The 20733-nt window shown below is 35.5% G+C and overlaps 3 protein-coding genes across 6 annotated transcripts; all 3 read right to left on the minus strand.

Moving 5' to 3' along the window:
* Positions 1-2781: 2781 nt before the first annotated feature.
* On the minus strand, positions 2782-7521 carry AKINBETA1 (5'-AMP-activated protein kinase beta-2 subunit protein). The gene is made up of 4 exons (XM_086638625.1): positions 7087-7521; positions 4220-4395; positions 3967-4129; positions 2782-3338 (listed from the first exon to the last, which is right to left on the minus strand). Exons 1-4 carry the CDS (start codon positions 7276-7278, stop codon positions 3024-3026), a joined length of 846 nt encoding a protein of 281 aa, XP_086494751.1. The 5' UTR covers positions 7279-7521; the 3' UTR covers positions 2782-3023.
* Positions 7522-8512: 991 nt separating this feature from the next.
* On the minus strand, positions 8513-13511 carry LOC147545818 (protein ZINC INDUCED FACILITATOR-LIKE 1-like). 3 transcript variants are annotated; one of them, XR_015224393.1, is made up of 17 exons: positions 13207-13449; positions 12760-12800; positions 12376-12436; positions 12175-12277; positions 11942-12044; positions 11762-11815; positions 11594-11656; positions 11436-11485; positions 11267-11342; positions 10894-11073; positions 10668-10755; positions 10381-10500; positions 10188-10295; positions 10041-10085; positions 9839-9927; positions 9138-9181; positions 8513-8763 (listed from the first exon to the last, which is right to left on the minus strand). XR_015224393.1 is itself a non-coding variant. In XM_086638626.1 (17 exons), the coding sequence occupies exons 1-17, from the start codon at positions 13379-13381 to the stop codon at positions 8663-8665; spliced, it is 1467 nt and encodes a 488-aa protein (XP_086494752.1). In that variant the 5' UTR covers positions 13382-13511; the 3' UTR covers positions 8513-8662. The 3 variants fall into 3 exon arrangements, 2 of the variants coding, with proteins under 2 accessions (XP_086494752.1, XP_086494753.1); XM_086638626.1 differs by having other exon boundaries at positions 10415-10500; positions 13207-13511; XM_086638627.1 differs by lacking the exons at positions 8513-8763; positions 9138-9181 and having other exon boundaries at positions 9734-9927; positions 10415-10500.
* Positions 13512-15357: 1846 nt separating this feature from the next.
* LOC147545819 (protein ZINC INDUCED FACILITATOR-LIKE 1-like) lies at positions 15358-19784 on the minus strand. Of its 2 annotated transcripts, XM_086638628.1 has the most exons (17): positions 19394-19784; positions 18958-18998; positions 18704-18764; positions 18470-18572; positions 18249-18351; positions 18105-18158; positions 17973-18035; positions 17737-17786; positions 17548-17623; positions 17213-17395; positions 17019-17106; positions 16859-16944; positions 16650-16757; positions 16483-16527; positions 16285-16373; positions 15773-15816; positions 15358-15640 (listed from the first exon to the last, which is right to left on the minus strand). In XM_086638628.1, exons 1-17 carry the CDS (start codon positions 19551-19553, stop codon positions 15546-15548), a joined length of 1449 nt encoding a protein of 482 aa, XP_086494754.1. In that variant the 5' UTR covers positions 19554-19784; the 3' UTR covers positions 15358-15545. The 2 variants fall into 2 exon arrangements, with proteins under 2 accessions (XP_086494754.1, XP_086494755.1); XM_086638629.1 differs by lacking the exons at positions 15358-15640; positions 15773-15816 and having other exon boundaries at positions 16281-16373.
* Between the last annotated feature and the right edge of the window lie 949 nt (positions 19785-20733).

The raw sequence follows: 20733 nt of genomic DNA on the forward strand, positions 1-20733 counted from the left end.
GTTCAAACAGCAAATCTCCCTCACCCACAAGACGCCCATATCGGCTCGCCTCTAGTTAATGAGCTTTTTTACTCTAGCAAACTGCATTTTTTAAGGATCTCATAAGCTCATTATCCAACTTACCCTTAAGTAAAATTAGGATAAGAAACCGAGAGAATGGTGGGTGCCAACAAAAGTGGTTGGGGAATATTTTGGAGACATCAAGTATATATTAAGGTGGTGTTTGTTTTTTATTTGTTTCAGATCTGAAATCTGAATTGAGATTTCAGATGTTTGTTTTTTAATATAAGGAAATCTGAAAAGCAATCTGAATTGGCTGAAAAATAGCCAGACATTTCAGACTTCAAAACAAGTCTGAATTAGGGGGTCAACTGCTGAAAAGTGTCAAATGACGCTTATACCCCTGTAATTTGAAAACATCTTTTCTAATATTAAAATTGTTCACCACCACCCTCAAAGGGCGCCACCACCAGAGCACAAAACACCACCGAACCACCACCACCGCCGCTGCCTCCACCACCACCACCACCACCAAACCTAAAAACCACCAAACCCAAAAACCACCAAACTTAAAAACCACCAAACACAAAAACCACCAAACCTAAAACCACAAAATAGTCCACCACCATTAAAGGACCTCAACGAGAAAACTATTAAACCACAAAATCACCAACAAACCACCATTGCAAAATCGCCCCTAAGTCTAAAAACCACCAATCTTAAAAACTACAAAACAGACGACTACCATTAAAAATCACCACTAGAAAACTACCAAACACAAAAGCACCACCAAACAACCACCACAACCACCGAACCCTCAAAGCTCCACCATCTTAGACCACACCACCAACAAAAACAAGAATCAAACCGCCACCACCACACACCAGAAAATTAGAACACCACCATACACCGTCGCTTTCACCACAGCAAGAACATCTCGGCTCTCACCACATCACAAATCGGATCTGTGAAATGTTAGGACTTGGGGTTGAAGTAGGGTTATGGTGAAGTAGTAGAGTTTTGAGATGTATAGCCGTTTGGAAAAGAAGGCACAAATGTTAGGGTTTGGGGACGAAGTAGGGTTTTATGGGTGAAATAGTATACATTCCTTTGGGAAAGAAGGCAGGAGATAGAGAAACTAAAAAAGAAAAAGGGAAGGATAGATTTTTTTCTTCTTATTAATATAAATGGGGGTATAAATGTAAATTTGTTAATTCAGATGTAGTGATTCAGATTTAAAAAACAAACATCTTACTTTTCAAATAATTCAGCGAATTCAGATTCAACTAATTCAGTTCAGCCAATTCAGATTCAGACAATTCAGATTCAGACACAAATAAAAAAACAAACACAACCTAAGTCTGGGTAGTTTTGGGGTGACCCGTGGGTTCTGATGTTCATTGGACATATGTATGAAGTACTCTGGTCCAAAAAAGAAGATTTTCATTATGCAATGTCAATGTTCATGAAGAATGTTTACTACTATTTTATTTCCTTTTTAGCTACTATTTTTCTCAACTATATAAAGTTTGGGGAATGAAGGAGTCCCATCTTTCTTTCTTGGGTTTTTAGACTTTACCCTCTCAACGCTAAATGGTAATTGACTTTATCCCCTCAATAATTGAGTTTACCTCCTCCGACTTTTACTATTTTCGACAATACTAAAATTATTTTTAGCGTAAAAGAATTGAAATCATAAATCAAATAATCTACGGACAATATAAGTCTTGACGAATCATGTATTCGACTAAACTAAATACTAAAATAAGATATTACAATAACCAACACTTGGTTACGCGATCATTGTTCTCGGTAGTCGCATTCTTTTTCCGCTTCTACATATATATGGAATCTCTCTCTTTCTGTCCCTCGTGATCATGGTACATGGGTGGAGAGACATGTTTCTTTCTCTCTCATGACCATGTACTATGGTGCAGCTGCATGGATGGAAGAAGGGTTTCAGTAGTGGGGGAAGGGGGGGGGGGGGGGGGGGGGGTTAATGGAGGATCTGAAAAGGCTGCAAACTAATGAGGCGTCATCCTCAAGCAAAGCTGGACCCCAGGTCCCCAACCCCTAAACATAATAAACTTGTTAGTTAGAGGTGGTTCTATGTGCGCCCTCTGATTATTGTTGTTGGCACCCCTTCACTTGCAAAATTGAGGAGGTCTTTAGGTCTGATTGGGGCGCCAAAACCAATTACCAAGAACGCCTTTGGGAATTCCCCTTTAGTTAGTGGTGGGGAAAAGTTGTGAAAAACATGCCTCAGCTTTTAAAGGTACATTCTCTTTCAAACTTTGAAGGCCACTTTGCCCTACAAAGAAAGCATCACACACTAAATCACATCACTTTATATCATCACTCGTGTCTTTGTATCCATATATACAAAAAAATTATTGAACACCCTAAAATAACAGCCAAAATTTTGTTGGAATATAAGATATCTACAATAATTGCACCTTGGGTTTGACCAAGCTTTAGAAACATATACTGATGGGGGGGCCTTGTCCAAGCTTTTATGAGACATGCTAGTTAGTTCCTTTTGACTGAATTGTGAACTTTTGCAAGGGTTATTTTGCTAAGAAAGATGAAAAGAATAATAGCTTGCTAGCTTTAGTCGACAAGTCTCTGTCTCTCAACACTTAGACGAGCGCCTCGAAAACTACCTCTCACAACAAACATAAAAAGAAGAAAAGAACCGCATCAACCATATACAGCGAAAATACACTACATCAAATCGACTTGGTCCGTCTTGTAAAAATAAAAAGGAAAGAGAGATCTAAATTGGAAGAGAAGTCACGAGTTTATATATAAAGCACCGAAAACCGCCATGCTAGATGCTTGAAGAACAGTTAATATGAACTACAACAATACTAACCCAAGAACAATAAAAAGAGAAAAAACAGAACAAAGTTGATCTATTAACAGAAATCCGTCGAACCAGTACTTATGATTACTCCACTTTATATATTAAATGTAAGGGAGGAGGCGCAGGCGTGGGAGTTAGAGAGAGAAAGAAACATACTTTACCTTCTTAGAGGCTTGTAGAGGACTACAGTCACGTACTTAGACTGAAATCTGTGTGTTAATCCAAGAGCAACCAGGGATTGAGAAGCCCATCCTTTCTCTATGAATAAGTGATTGAGAACGACGTGTTGAGGCCTCGTTGATGTTTCCGCAGTGTTTTCCATACCTAAGACTGTGAGGTGCAACTGAGATGGAACAGCTACAGGTTCCTTTGCAAAGTCTTCATCCACTGGAAATGATTGACTGTAACTAGAATCTGGTGATGGTGGTGCTTCAAACTCGGCTACACTTTCAAGGTTTTCGGGCACATTCTCCTGGTAACAGAGAACCAATTATGAACTTTATCACTGGAGATCTAGATTAATTAGAAGAAACAATTATTTTTCGGAGAACTCTATAAATACTTGCTCCTCGGCATGCTATTTGGCTAAACTAAAACAAACGAAAAGTTCAGTTCAAACATTCCAACATTACACGTGCCTCGTCTATTGGTAGGCCACCAATTTGGAATAAGCAACAGTTTAAGGTATCATTCAAGCCAGGTCTCACTGGCCTTAACCAAGTAGGCTTGGCTTGGGCAGGCAATAAGCTCAGATGCTTCAGCCTGGCTACCTAAGCGGGCCAGGCTTAATCAGGCTGGCTGGGGTGCTCGTAAAACCCTCTAAGATAACTACATAATCATATTAAAGATTATTATTAACAAATTATAGTTTTTTCATAGACCACTAGTTTAAAACCATATTAAAAATTAATTGATAACTAAAATAGCAGATCACAGTGCCCACTGTTAAGTGGAACCAGCCCATGCCAATCTCTGCTGGTCGAACCCACACCCACCAGTTGACACCTCAAGCCACAGTACAGGATTCGCAATAAACCTTTTTGTGATTATTGTGATACCATAATATAATAATGCATTAAGGAATTGTGGAATTGACTTACCTGCACGTCAAGAAGATTATGAACTCGTCCCATCTCATCAGATATACAAGGAAGATCAGGAATGTATTTCCATTCACCATCCACGATGAACTTGTAATGGTATATACCAGATGGCAGGACCAACAAAATGGAATGATCCTTCCCTGATCTCTGGAGTCTCTTTCTGCATATATATAGAAAAGTCGAACAGATTAAATTATGCCTCATCTGTTGAGATTATTTCAACTTTATAATAGGAGAGACTGTACTGTACCGTGAGGTCCAGTTATCCCAAGATCCTTCGACCGAGACATCTTGACCACCATAGCTCCACGTAATCAAGATGGGAATTCCTTTTTCTGGTGGTAGATCTATAGAACCATGAGATTCATTAAGCCACATTTGATTTAAAACCGGAGTGTCACCTCTTTGTAAAGGAGCTATAGGAACCTGGTGCATAAACAATGATTATCTTCAGATGAGTAACCACAAAAAGCTAGCAGACTAGCATATTGACAATGAAGTATTTGAATGTGCAAGGATCACATTTTTTTCACCCTCTCGTCTAAATATAACAAAGACAAAGTAAATCTTACCTATCATGTCACTAAAGTGACTGAGTGTATTGCTCGACCAATTTAATTTGTGCGTAGTCCAAGATATAACATGAGATTTTGTGTACAAGAAAATCAGTAAGTGCCAATTCCTCATTTACTAGAACGAGCAAAAAGTGGCACAGGAAGGCAAATACTAAATTCAATCTCTCATACATAACAACAAACACATTTGGATGTTATTGCACAGGTGAATAAAGGTATGCCACAAAATATGATACAACATAGATGAAAGAACTCCAAACACAAAATCATTAGTATTAAAATTGTATGTGAGTGATGTCTATGGTGGAAGAAATGTCAATGTCCAACTCAAATATCTTAAGACTGAAGTAGCAGCTTTAAGAAGAAAGGAGTCAAGGTGATAAAGTGATACACATCTGAACCTGAAAATAAACAAGCTGAATAATTCCATTTTTAATAAGGATACATTTTTCTCTTCTCAGAAAAAATTCAAAGCTACGACTCTGTCCTGTTTGTTCAAAACTTTAAATCATCATCAAAAATGAAAATTTCCAGTATAACACATATGTTAAGTTGTAGTGCTTCATCCAGCACTTTGAGGTTATCTGTACGAATGCCATGAACTAGAGACATACATATGCCATATAGCAAAGCTTCCTTTTGTCTAAAGTCATCTTCATATAAAAAAATTCAACAAACAGTTAAGCTTTGAGACTTTTCTTATGCAGAATATTTTTTGCCAAATGCTGAATGAACGAATGATTTATTCAAACAATGAACAAATAAATGCTACACAAACAAATCCATCTGTAAAAAAGGATCTAAACGCAAATAAACCGACAAATAGCAGAGGTTGTGAATGGGTGGCACTTTGGGGTGTTATTTCTTTTATTCTCTTTGGTTTTTCTTTAGCTTCAAACTTCAAAGTTATAGTTTTATACACTAGGAGCCATATAATGACATAAGTTGTATAGGGATGTATGGATTTGTGGTGGATGGGTTAACCGAGTTCTGGTGGTTCCGCTTGGAACCAGAGTTTGTTGGTTGATTTATGTTTCTTCTTAGCTTCCGTTGTGTTTGTTTATGCAAATGTATGGTTCGCATGACAAATTTTTCAGGTACGATCGAACCGATTTACAGATGAAACTGGTGAAATTTCGTCTAGTTTGTGAATTGTTGGGGCGTGTTTGTGTCTATTTATGGGGCACGGGGGCATCACAAGTGCTCAGTTTGAAACCCATGAACTATGTAGAAAATATATGGCAGGAAGATGAGCAATTTGAGGGGCAAAACAAAAACCGTCAGCATTGAATAAATTCACATAATACGAGTAACAATTTAGTTACTTTTATTCTTACTTTTTTAATGGTATGTTACGTGCGAAATTTGTAACAAATCAATTAGCTTACTAATTTGTAATAGATTCTTATAGGGACTAGTACGATGTCCAAGTGGTTGAAAATGTTGACATTAACTCCATAACACTGGAGGTCTCAGGTTCGATACCCAGAGGAGGTGAAATCCATGGTTTATTTTTAATATGGAATCCATAGTTTATTTTTTTGAGAAATCGAATACGACTACCTTAGTCGTTACAAGACATTGATACATCATGAAGATGTGATAAGCACGATAACCGCCTAAGTTAAACCATTAATGAAAGAGACCTAAAGCCAAAAAACATGAAAGAGGCCTAAAACTCGACAAACTTATTACATTATTTATACCTTTAATAACTCAAGTTCAATAAACCATGAATTCCACCTCCTCTTGGAATCCTCGGACCTCCAGTATTTTGGAGTTTATGTCAACACTTGGGCAAACAAGTGTCGATTAATCCATGGTTTATTGAACTTGGGTTATTAAAGGTATAAATAATGTAGTTAGATGGGCTTTAGGCTGTTTATTTCGTTGGCCTTTAGGCCAATAATTTAGTTGGACTTTAGGTCTGCTTCTTTCAAGGTTTAAGTCTACAATTATCGTGCGTATTACATCTTTGATGTATCAAATGCAATTGTTATGACTTTCATAGTCAATTTCCAAAACAATGTAAAAAATATTAATAATTGTAAACCTTTTCGATGATTGTAAATTTAAATTTGTCGATTAGTATAGTTGCAGTATAAGTATGAAAAAAAAGGAAGATGGTGACAAGAACAATAATCACAAATGTCATAAGATTGTCAAACAAACAGATCTCATTGAAGAGGAAATCAAATAAAGCAACATAATCCTTAACATTAATTATATCTCGACACTTTTGAATATTAATTATTCCAGAGGTAAAATAACTCAATTAAGCAAAATCATCACTAATTAGTTACGCAGTCATTCTCACCAGATCAAGAATCTAACCTACAAATCGAAATAGAAAATAGAACTTAACGCAAACACTAATTAATCTTAGGGTTTCAGATTTTTCATTTCAAATTTTGAGCATGAACTAATAAAAAACATATCAAACTGACTGATATAATAATACTGAGGAGAGATCAAAATATCGAGCAAATGAAGAAAGAAAGAAAGATAGAGATTAGAGAGAGAGAAAGAGAATAATAATAACCTGAGGAGCGAACATGAGAGGAGAAATGGATCGTCCAGGACTTTCAGGAGGCGAATTTCCCATTGATTCATAAGAAGTGACACGAATTGGACGGTCAAGATTGGGAGGATAACCAGATTCACCACCGTCAGATCGTAAACTAGGATCGTCATTTTCATTATCTCCTTCTTCTCTTCCATTTGCATTTCCCATTATTAATCTTCTTCTTCACCAGATCTACAAAAAAAAATTCAGAGCTAGAAGAAGGGGGAAAATAAAGACAGAGAGAAGAAATGGAGTTTGAAAAATGACACCGATCAAGTATTTATTTACGAAGATTGACACTTTTGATCTAATCCAGTTTTTTTTTCAACAAGGAAAGAAAAGAGTAGTATATTTTGGTTGAAGAGATAAGACGTGGGTAGTGGTTATCTCCACGAAGAAAATTTATTATTTGTTGTTAATATGCCCTCAATATTCTACTTAATTACTCAAACTTACACTCTTCTGCCAAAAGTGTTTTTTTTTTGCGTCCCAAAATTGGTGTCACAAAGAAAAATGGTAGTACTTCCTAAAGGCGAGCAGCCGTTGACAAACTCACCAAGCCACGAGAGTTAGCGGAACTTCTATTTGACCGGTTTGGTTTCAGTCGGACTCAAAATAGTCGACAATAGATCAGTGTTCACTCTTAGTACTTCGCTCGAAATTTTGCTCGAATATGGCTTGAGGTGATGACATGCTATGTTGGGGAGTAGAAAATTATAATGTCACCTTACCACATTCCCACGATTTTTAGGGCATGTAGGGTGTAGCATTGTTCGAAAAGAAAAATACCTTTTTATTGTTATACATGAATCCTTAATAGACTTTAGCTCAACCGCGCTGTACATCTACTTCTAGGAGAGTCGTTCTGGAAATTACTATTTTCTACTTATCTTTTCCCTTTAATATTATTTTCATAAGTTAAAAGATTCTTTGTCGTTTAAATATTGTCTTCTAAATCTTTAAAAGAAAATTTGATTGTGCTCTCTTTACAAATAATCTACGACCATCAGAATACTGTTAATAATAACAATAAAGGTGTAAGTTTACATATTGAAAGTTATAACGAAAAACACAAAAAATATTCAGGATGATCTAAGAAGGCAAAAAAGGAAAATAAAGACGGTGATTAGAGAATAGAAGAAGAAAATTCCATAGACAAGGATTGTTTTCATGTAGACACTTCAATCATTTTTGTAAATAAAATAAATTATAGTTTAAGTGGCTTAATTGAAATTAAAATAGTAATTAGGATAAGCACAAAAGATAATTGAGGAGGATAAATGATAAATTAGATTGCCTTATCCTCTGTATTGTTTCTTTATAATCATAGGAGTAATCTAGTCCACCATAAAGAGCATTATTAGCTACCCATCTTTCTTATTCTATTTCTCACAAAGGCACAAAGAACAAAAACTCATTTATATGGACCTAAGATTATACATAAACAGTTCAAAAGGAATTTGTCAATATTCCTTAGGTACAAGATTTTTCATTTTACTACCATTAATCTGTTAGGGCAAATGTTTAACATCATTGCTCAAAAATGCAATTTTCAGGACCCAGGTGGGGGAGGCAATGCCATAAATGGTTTGAAGGTCATTAGGAATCCAATTACTTCAATCACATTTAGGCTGAAGAAAACCATCTGAGTACCTGCATTTTGACAAGCAAAACAGAAGTCACTCTCTTCGTTACAAATCTCAACAAACAGGGAATTAAGCTGTCCGTTCTTTTAAGCGTAATTATTATTCAGGATGGGTGGGTCATACATCAACATGATATTTCTGTTCGTTAGTGTTTGTTATTTATTTTAAGTTATATCTGAAATCTGATTCTATGTCTTAATTGTCTCGAGTCAAGTTATTTCAGAACATTTTTTTATGACCGAATGGCTAATTTGGGTTAATTTTGGATCCATTTGAGTCAGACAAGTCAGATTCAAATAATGAGGAGAATCACCACACTAGGGTCTACATAGAGAAACCACGAATGTTGTAGTAAGAGTTGAAATAGGAAGAGCTTCAGACCTGGGAGAAAGGAAGCACCTGTTCGCTTTTGTGCCCAAGAAAAGCTGCAAAAATGCAAAGAGCGACAATAAGAACTACACATAGGAAAAGACTCCGAAAAGAACCAACTTACTCAACAAACAAAAAGTGTGTCGAATTGGTCAAGACCAACTTGATAAGCTCTTCATTAGAGTACAAGAAAATTTAGGTCTGCCACATGTTAAATGTTTTTAGTAGCAAACGAGTGGAATTTTGTGATTGACAATGTCAAAGGTCTGCACATTTTTTCGTTTTCTTCGAGAGCTAACAAAAATTCGTTTTTGGAAGTGTATATCGAGATTTACTACGAAGATTTAAGAATTCTCATGAAAACACTGTCTAAAACATAAAGTTTATTGACCGGGGAGGTGTTGTGCCAACTTATCGTTTTTTTTTTTTGTCATTAGTCATTACATGGCCTGGTTGATTACGTCAAGGACAAATGCTCCGATATGAAATGATCTCCCAACCTCAAAATATGGCATAGAAAATGTAAATTAAACTATATGGTATGCATGAGCTCGTAGCCTCAAAAACCAAGTTTTATTCTATAAACGTATTTTACTTTTATGCTTTGTTATATTCGTTACTGAAGGGTATTTAGTCCATTTAACATTGTTTACTTTTGTATAGAGATATTCAGTATCCCATTTAGGGTATCTGAGAAATCGAGATATACTCACAGAGCGCCTCCTCCAGCTGGTCCAAATGCTTTAAAAAGAGACATTGCAGTCATAGAAACGCCATTAGCAGCTCCTCTTTGGTGTTGAGGCTGTCGTTTCGATATTTAAGTAAAATCATCAAAACTACACCTTTTTCTACAAATGAGCTAAAATTCACTCGGAAAAACATAAATGAAATAGAAAAAACCGAGGTGAAAATTACCACTGCATTATTTTGTAGTATGAATAACCCAGTGACAATTGAACTCTGAAAGATTAGAATAACCAACTATAAGAAAACGGCTATATCACTAAACATAGTTGACCAAACAAACCGAAAAAAAAATTATTGGGTTGAGTTTATACTTACAGAGAAAGCACTCTTCAAAATGCACGCACTACTTAATATCAATAAGAGGCGGAGTCCGGATAGTTTAGCTATTAATGGGTAACTTGACAGCAAGGGTACCGTTAAAGCCTGAATTCAGAAAACACTGAAGAAAGTGAAGTCTTTTTTCTTCGAACAAGAATGTGATTAGTACACAGGATCTATATAGACTAACTTTTAAATCACAAACGAGGGTTTGAAAAGCATACTGCTGAAATGCGAGATACGCGGAGGTACCCAAGAATCCTCTCCATTCTTGGATATATAAGAACTTGAGAAAGTAAAAGACCAGCACCTAATAGTCGAATTAGTAATCAGTGTAAGCATCATGAGTTAAAAAGTAAAATACTAAACAATTATTGAATTCTAATGTTGAACTAATACTCGAACAATTACAAGTTCACAACTAAGAAGTTCAGAGGTTGAAGTAGATCTAAGTTTTCTATAATATACTGTGTGTACCTGTGATTGAAAGAGTTTCACCAACTTTCACAGTCGTAAAGCTCAATCCCCCAAGCTTTCTTGGACTGACAGCCCACAATGAGAATATCTGGAGAGGAGATACCGATAGTCAATCATAACCACATCTACAACTACAAATTGATTGTATCCATGGCAATGCCATTATGAATGGGGGGAACCCTTAGTTTAATGGAATGTACAGTTCATGTCAAAGAAGTTAAATTACCTCTGTGTAGGCCATATCGTGAAGAGAGAAAACACAATATACAATTATGGATGACATTAGTGGCCAATTCTTCAAAAGGCTTTTCTTAGAATCCAATACTATCGGTCCAGACTCCATAGCATTTTCTTTGACATCATTCCGATTAGCTTCATTTTTCCCATTATGTTTGTGCAGTGTTTCCTACAATAGTAAAAGACTTCAAATCTAGAAGTACACTAGTTTAGAATAAGTGAAACAAGCAACAAAATTAAAAACAGAAACTTGAGATAATGCATTAGCAATTCTAATATTTCTGATTCCGAACTACTCCGATTATCGACAAACAAATTTCCAAGATAGGTGTAAATGGAGATATATGGATTTGGAGACATACCGGGAGCCAGAGACAAGATACTGTCACAATTGATGCAAATACTGAAATACTGAGGCAGGGCAGAAAGTATGGAAATCTGCAATATATATTCTTCAGACCATCAGAATATACTGGATCTCGATGGTTGTCCGACTTGAAATAAATAAAGAGTACATAAAGTGTTACTTACTTATCGAAGAGAGACCCCTTATGAAATATATTTGGATGTTTCTCTGCAGGCTGTAGCACACAAACACAAAGACCACAAAAATTATTTCTTAACGTGCATGCTCTTCTCGGATATCCAGCAGACCAATTTACAGAGGGCCAGGAGAAGAGAGACGTTACCAGTGCAAGGAAACCTCCGAGTGCTGGACCCACAATCAATCCTACTCCCCATGCTGTACTAATCTGAGAAGAAATTGTTGATTGAATAATAGTAATGGAATATATGCGACACAATTTAGTTTAGAAAGGTGTATCGAGCATAAAGAAGCACAAATAGTTTGCTCTTACAACAGAGAGCGCCAAAGCTTGATATTCTATTCGGCAAACTTCACAAGCAAATGCCTGAACAGCAATAAGGAACACACAAAAATAAGTTATGACATCAAAAAACCTTTTATTTGATTTGCAACCAAGTTTCGAGTTTGGATATTTATGTATCTTGGACATGAAGCATCTAGTACAAAATACCTTTATGGGGACAAGTACACCACTCAAACTTCCAAGAAGAAACCTCATAGAGATTGCCATCCAAAAACTTGTACTTAGACCAAATAAAGCGTTGAATACGACCCTGAGATGAGTGACAGACAAAAGTCATTGACAAACACTAAAGTTAGAATCTTTCGCTATGTAAGAAGTTAATTCATTTGTGAGAATTTCAAGCCGGAAGGGTAGGGAAAGTAAAGTTCAATAATACTAACATGGAAATAGTGCCGATAATTATGACAGGTTTCCGACCATATCTATCTGCTATCATTCCCCATAATAGAGAAGTTAGTGCCCTTCCAAACATATATGCAGAACCTTTCAAAAAAAAAATGAAATGAATTAGCGCGCTTGTATAAGCTGTTTCGTTGAGTTTGATTCTTAATGATTATTTTGGACAATTTAAAGATGTTTACCTACATATCCTGCATAATATCCAATATCTTCATCCTTTTTTGCGATATGGAAATCTCTTATCTACAAAAATTAAAATCGAGCACTTACTTTAAATGAAAAAGAAAGAAGTAATCTGAAATATAATATAGAATCGTTTACAAAACGAGGCCAATTGATTTAATTCTACTACTACCCATTCATCTTGGTTCTCATTTCTCATGTCAAGATCAATGCAGTTACCAGAAAAGTAGATAAGTGATATAAACTTACATTTATTGCATCAATATACGAGTGTATTTTGACACAAAATAAATTAAAGTTCTAATTTTACTAAAATTTCCGACAACACCCGATGATGCCTGTAAATCAAAAAATTTACAAGAACTCAGAGTTAACATGCTTACCATGAAGTAGAGGAATGGAAAGAGAGATGAGATAGGAAGAACTGAAAAGATATGCCACATAGAGAAAGTCACATAGTGAGAAGATGATATAAAATCATGCAACAAAAATGATAGGGATGTTGACAAAGCCACAAAGAGTTGCATATACAAGCTACTTAAATTAATTTTACACCCTAAAGATTTCACATATTATGAGAAGTAAGAGTAGACGAGTAGTCTTCTGATCCGACGGGGAAGTGTACAGAGTCTGAGATACAGTCATACAGGTGAATGCTCGAGCTTATAAAGTATCGAGACCTTTTAAGTGAACTCGTACAACCTTCCTCTGAAGAAAGTAAGGTTTGGGAAACTAAAACAAGCGACTCTATGGATCAGGTTGCATGTTCACCAACTACAACCCCACACTGGTAGGCCCTAAGACTGTCCTTCTTTTAGAATATCACTTACCAGCACCAAGTACTATAATCCATGTAAAAAACAATAGTTTATAAGGTACTCCTTTCTCTGTTTCTTTAAGAATATCAATCTTGCACCCAGGACAATTCTCATAATAAATCTTCCCTAACCTTTCTCTACTATTACTACTACTATTATCCTTATCATTATTACCCTCATCCGCCATTAAAATTCCTTTGATTTTCCTTCAAATTTTTCGACGAGAACTGAGCTATTTAAATGGGTAATGATAGAAAGAAGAAGAAAAGAAAAGGTATAAGTCCACTGACAGACATTCTTGATTTAGGGTAAGAATCAAAAGAGTAGTAAAATTATTGGAATTCTTTAAATACATCTAATTCGCTTTGACCATTGGTTTAAAGAGAAATAGTATTAATGATTTTGGCAGTTCATCTTAAATACAATGATTCCTTTCTATTAGGCAAATTTATCAAACACTTAACACGAATGGCTCAAACAAGTGGACAACAATTTCACTCTTCTTTTTAACGTGTCTTCGTCTATATTTCTACGCCTCACAATGTGCTTTCCTTGACGACACTAATTCGCATGCATATATATAGAAAAATGAAAACCAAACTGCATACCTTTTTCTTGTTAAAACTCTTTAACATATTTGGTTCTTTTACGTATTCCAATTTTCTAGTTTATTCGATGCAACTCTAAGGTTCTATAAACACCCTAATTTAGTTCTAGGTACTGCGGATGCTCTTTGTTTCGAAACTTGGGGTCCATAAGCTCGGCTAGAGTTCGGGCTAGGTTCAATAAAATGGGCGCCTATAGCCCACCTTGCTTGGGCACCCATAATGACCCCAAGTCAAAAACCCTTGGAGGAGACTAAACAACCAAGTCAAAATAGTACAAGGTATTTGGTGAAGTGCACTTTAACATCTCCTTCCAAAATGTACTAGGTAAGAGCTTAACGTTGTTTGTAAAATCAAAAGACTGTATAACTGGAGATCAGAAAAATTGGGAATCATCGCACATGTGAGAAGAACCACAAAAACTATAATAATCCATGTGACGACAACCATTAATATTTGTAGGAAAAAAAAAATAGCAAACAAGAAAATAAATGAAGACAAAATAATACGTAAGAAGTATAAAGTATAGAGGTATAGATAGAAGCATGACTTTCAAACAAAAAGGATAGAAGCATGAGGGATTTATTCCTTTGGTTTGTGTCTATAACTCCAAAGGAAAAAAAATGTAACAGTGTCTTAGGATGAGGTGGAAATATTTGTTGGTTTGTTTGGATTAGAAAACTATAGATAGCTACTCAGTTGGTTTTGTTTTGTCTATTTGGTGCTCCATCTTGTTCTTTTTAAAGGGAGGCAAATTAATCTATATTCTCTCATCAAAAAAGCAAATCTAGCTTATATGCTATAAGCCATAGCCCATAGGGACTGCATCTAAGGTGGCCATCTATAATCAACTACTTTTTTTTTTTTTTTTTTGATTTAAAACTACTTTTTCAACCAAAGAAAAATCATCAACTACTTTTTTATTATTTTCTTAATCTAATCCATAATCAATTATAAATACACCAACTTACACTTTATCAACTACTCTAGAAAGATGACTCTATTTTGGTTCAAAGAATTTAAGAGTTTTGGTTTTTATTGTTTCTTGTAATTGAGAAGTTAACATGTTGTGAGTAGCCGTCTTTAGGTCATGTGAATTATGTTTTTATGTGTTATGATTTCTTTTCCTGAATTCATTCTCTGTCTTCAGGTCTCTTCATATGAAGTTTGTATTAGTATGATTAGGTAACTTTTTGCTCAATTATTTCGATTTAAGAATGAAATAAATATATATATTAGAAGGATAATCATAGGTCTAGTCTCTACACAAATTTTTGACGCATCTGAGAAAAGATCTAGATCATTCTAAATACTTTGATATGTATTTTGAAATTTCAAAAATATTATAGCAAATTATGATACTCAATGTCCATTCCTAGGTCGGAACCCTGTCAGTCTAACATCATTGTTAGGAAGATTATGTGGTTTAAACTTTCAACACATTAAGGAAAATTCTTAGCCTTAAGCCCCATTTTTCTCAAAGCTAAATAGCTTCTCATCTGTCTGCCAGCCCAATGTACTGTCGGATCTATGGAACCGACAACCTAGTTTCAGAACGTTTTAAAGAATGCCTAGTATAAGTTATTTTCTTAATTCCATTATCCTCTTGAATACAAAATTTCCCAAATTAACAACACTATACTTCTCCTCTCCAAAAGAAAAAAAAAATGAACATATGGTTACCCTAAAGTAATCATCTCATCTTTTTTTTTACCGTAAAGTTTAATTTACTTGACGTATATACTATCAATGTCGTTGAGGGAGAGAAAGAAACGGTTTGAAGGTCATTGCAAATCCAAGCACTTCAATCACATTTAGCACGAAGAAAACGATTTGAACACCTGCATTTTAACAAGCAAAAAAGTGTACTAGTTAATATCTAAAAACTATCTCAATAGGCAAAAATTATGTCATGTTTTACCAGTTACCAAATAAAATGTCTTTAAGAATTGGGATTCGGTATAAATTTGTACCTGGCAGAATTGAAGCGCTCATACGTTTTTGTCCCCACGAAAATCTGCATTGGAGAAAAACAATAATTGGGTGAAAATCAGTTCTCCAATATTTCAAAACAACAAGCATAACAATAGAGGTGTCAATTCCGACAGCCCAGTCTGGGCACTCCAAGACCAAAGCATCGCCGCCTGGACTTGGTCCACGCAACCGGCAAGCCTTGCCTGTCTAAACAATAGGTCAACCTCAGGTGGGACTCAGGTAGCGTGGCCTAGTTCACACCTATTGATAATATGTTCGATGGACAACTTATGTGGAAATAAATTTTATTTCATGGAGTTATTTCTCTGTTACCAGACACAACATTACTGTTTTATGTTTCCATTCTATACTAGAAATCTGATTCTTGTTTTCGAAGTACGATATGGAACCTAGAAACTGGGTTTTGATTTGTTCGATTCGGGAGAAGACTACCCACTTATAGCCATGATAAGACCATAAAAAGAGTAACAAAATGTGAAGGAATACTTACACGGCACCTCCTCCAGCAGGACCAACTGCTTTAAATAGAGACATTGCGGTCATAGAAATCCCATTAGCAGCTCCTCTTTGATGTTGAGGCTGTTTTCACAATATTCCGCTTAAAAATCTACCCTCGTTTTCGCTCAAGCCGAAACGAAAAAGTATACTTCCGAAAAAACTAAACAAAAACAGAATAGAAGGAACTTACCACAGCATTATTTTGTAGGATTAATGTCCCAGTGATAATTGAAAGCTGTTCGATAACAGTATAAATAAAATGTCAGAGAACTCGAGATCAATCAAAATAGTTAGTACAGTTTCAAGGAATTTTTTGTCTTCGATATTGAGGAAAGAACAAGTTGAGTTAGTACTTACAGATAAAACGTTCTTCAATAAGGATGCGAAATTGATTAACAATGTAAGTCTGAGTCCGGATAGTTTAGCGATTAATGGATAACTTGACAGTAATAGTACAGATATCACCTTCAAGTAGAACAAGTAAAGCATAAACAGAATCAATTTCGATAAGTACAAAATAACATATGGGTGAACTCAAATCTTAAAGTATAGTCATGAAAGCATACCGATGCAGTTCGAGTTATTTTCATGTGCCCGAAAATTCTCTCAACCATTGGGTAGAGAAGAAGTTGAAAGAGTAACATACCACAACCTAATCATCAAATTAGAAGTTAAGTATAATCTTGAATAGAACGTAATATTCATGTAAAAACGTAATTTATATACCTGAGAATGAAAGTACTTCACCGACATCCTCAGTCGTGAAGCTCAATCCTCCTAATTTTCTAGGACTCACAGCCCATAATGAGAAAATCTATCGAAGAAAGAAATTCCACTAATCAAACACAATCTCTTGTTCAAATATAGATATAATAAAGAAGGCATGGGTTAACTTGAAAAGAAAAAAGAAGATAAATTACCTCTGCATATGCCATATCATGAAGTGAGAAAACACAATAAACGATTACGGATGATATTAATGACCAATTTGTGAGAAGGCTTTGCTTGGAATCTGTCCCTGTCTTAGTAGCTTCTTCGATTTTTTCTGTAGCCTCACTTCCATCTCCATCCTCATTACATACAATATGGTTGTGCAATGTTTCCTACGAAAGCGAAATATTGTAGAATAAAAACAGTTAGGACTATATAATATAGTAATGCACGAATATCCCAGTACCCGAAATGACCAAGATTATGAAAAAGGAGTATACATTTTACAAAGTTGTTGAGATATATAAAGGATTAACAAACATACCGGAAGCCACCAAGAAACTACGAATGCAGCCACTGCAAATAGGGATATACAAAGGCAGGGTAGGAAATATGGAAATCTGCGAAAGAAAATTTGTTTAGGAGCATCAATATTTAGTGAAAAATGGTAAAAGAAAAGCAAAAGTGACTCGGAAAAGCGGACAGATGAGAAAAAAGTTATAAGATTGCTTACCTTGCGAAGATAGATCCACTAGGAAACAAATACGGGTATTTTTCTGCAGGCTGAAAATATATTCATTCAGGGAAATGACATTAGAAAGCTGAATTTCAGAAAACTTCAAATGTTTGAATTATGATCAAGATTCGACTAAATCGATAATATTGATTATGTGGTTTTTTGGGTCCTCCAACTAGTTTATGTCATTCGAATTGAATAAGGAATTGAAGAAGATGGTGGAGGGAGATTACCTGTGCAAGGAAACCTCCAAGAGCTGGCCCAAGCACCAACCCAACTCCCCATGCTGTACTAACCTGAAAAGCCATTCTTGGTGAATGATTGTTATACCATGAAGAAGATAACACGGAGAAAAAAAATCTTACAAGTGATAGTCCCAATGCTTGATGTTCTTCTCGACAAACTTCGCTAGCATATGCCTGAAAATCAGCCAAACTGATAAGCCCAAATTGCACGCAAAATACAAATCGGAGATTTCGTGTGTGGATCTAGAGTGGCGCATCAATTACCTTTATTGGGCCGAGAAGTCCATTCAAACTTCCAAGAAGAAATCTCAGAGAAATTGCCATCCAAAAGTTTGTACTTAGACCAAAGAGAGTGTTCAATACAACCCTGGTATAAAATAAACGAACTCTTCAACATGAGAAACTTTACAAGTAGACCTGTAGAATTTTGATAGCGATAAAAGCAAGATGAAATTGATAGGATAATGAGATCAAGGAATACTAACACTGATACAGTGCCAAACATTATAACAGGTTTTCGACCATATCGATCTGCTATTATACCCCAGAAGACGGAAGTCAAAGCTCTTCCAAACATAAATGAAGCTCCTAAGGAAAAAATACAGGCATCATTAGCATAGGTTAAAAACATATTTGAACAAGTTTGGTCTTAATCTATATATGTATCGTGTATTCCTGAACCGTGTTAACATATTGCATATGTAAAGATCGGTGCTTACCTACATATCCTGCATAATATCCGATATCTTCCTCCCTTTTTGCAATATTGAAGTCTCTTACCTAAAAGAAACGACAGATCTAAATTAGACTACAAAGCAAGAACCTTACATAATTTGAGTGAACGATCAAAATGCAGTTAAGAACCCATCTAGAAAGTTGCCCGAAAACTATAATTTGGATGCATTTCAATGTTTTAAAGAAGTGATAAACGAAAATTGCTAGCGGAAACGTAATACGAAATTGAAACACGTACCATAAAGTATAGAAATGGAAAGAGCGATGTCGGAGGTAAAGCTGAAAAGAATAACCACATAAAAACAGAGATTTCAATCACAAAATAACAATCATTGAAGTAATGAGTAAATGTCTCCAAATCCTAATTGTTTGATCTAAGAAAATGTTTTTTTCTCTTTTCTTTGCTTATAGTTTTTCAATTTCGATTTGAACTTCTAATAGTATTCAATCAATTCATTCCAGATTCAGAATTCCAACTTTTATACTTTCAATTCTATCTCCATCAACATTAGTAATCTTTAACTAAAAACACTTTTCATCAAAAGAATCAAAATAGACATACCCAAAACAAATAGGTCTTACAAGTATCTAACTCTGATTCATCTAATCAAAATTTCAAGTCAACAGAAATGAAAAACAGAATTAGGGTTATACCCATTATAAAGATCACTTACCAGAACTTACTACAACAATCCATATATAAAACAACAGTTTATAAGGTATTCCTGTTTGTGAATCTTTAAGTTGATCAGCTTTACAACCAGGACAACCCTCATGATAAACTACATTGTTCTTCTTCAACAATGGTTCTTTATGATCATTCTGATCAGCCATTGAGAACCCTAAAAACCAAAAATACAATCAACCCAAACTTGGAAATTGGGTTCTCTCAAAAACCCAGAAATCTTTTACCCTTTCAATATCACACAAACAATAACAATGTGAATCATTTATAGAGATTATAACCAAAGAAATTTCCTTTCAAACCCTCAAAATATTATTATTTTTTGTACAGCTTAAAGGGAATCAAATTGATGAATCATGTTATTTCTGATTATTGTTAATGTTAAAACTAAAAGTCGCGGAAGCTATCGAACCTATCCTAGAAATTGATCCGATTATGAAGATTAATCGAAAAGCTAAGCCAAAATCAAATATGCGAACAGAATTAACGAGGTTCGGCTTTAAAGCCTACGTCCTCGGGCGAACAAGAAATCTTTATTGAAGGATAGATGAAGACGACTCACACAACCCGCAAGTTCGTCCCAAGATGGTACCGTATAGAATTTAACCTTCTATACTAAATCTTCGACGACCGAGAAATTTAACACCGCTCAAAACTATGAACAAAAAATTTCTCTCTCACTTGCTCGCTCTCTTTAGCTCTCTCTAAAGAAGAGTTGTTGTTGCTTGTGTTGATGTGATTAACAAAGCACTCAAGGCCCCTATTTAAATATATTATAAGCCGACCATAGCTTTAGGAATTTAGAAACCAACCATTCTAATTGGTAACCACCGACTGCCAATTGATGCCATGAAACCGCCTATTGGCTTTGGCTTGAAACCGCCCTCAATCCAATTGAAAACTGCCTATTCAATTTTGGTAACCAATTTGGAAACCCAAATTCCACCGACAATTCCCACAATTCTCCACCTCGTACACAATTTGATAGACTTCAAATTTTGGACGAACAACAGGATACTTCTTGTAAGATATATCTGCTTCATCCGACTGCACCATATGACCATGGCTGCCTACGTACCCTTTTATAGGATCAAGCCAACCGTAGTTCTACCAATCCTTCACATAAAGTTTACCTTGTCGCCATTACGCCCTTTCGGGCAACTTAACACGAGCCGATTTGTAGCAATTCCAGGCAATGCTGAAACTTGCTACATGTCACCACTTTAGTCAACATGTCCGCGGGATTCTCATCTGTGTGTACCTTCATGAGAGAAACATCACCTTCCTCTATGACATCTCGTACAAAGTGATACCAGACATCGATATGCT

This window comes from Eschscholzia californica, unplaced genomic scaffold (genome assembly GCF_041429995.1).
Source record: "Eschscholzia californica isolate CP2 unplaced genomic scaffold, dmEscCali1.0.p SCAF_4, whole genome shotgun sequence".
Classification (NCBI taxonomy): Eukaryota; Viridiplantae; Streptophyta; class Magnoliopsida; order Ranunculales; family Papaveraceae; genus Eschscholzia; species Eschscholzia californica.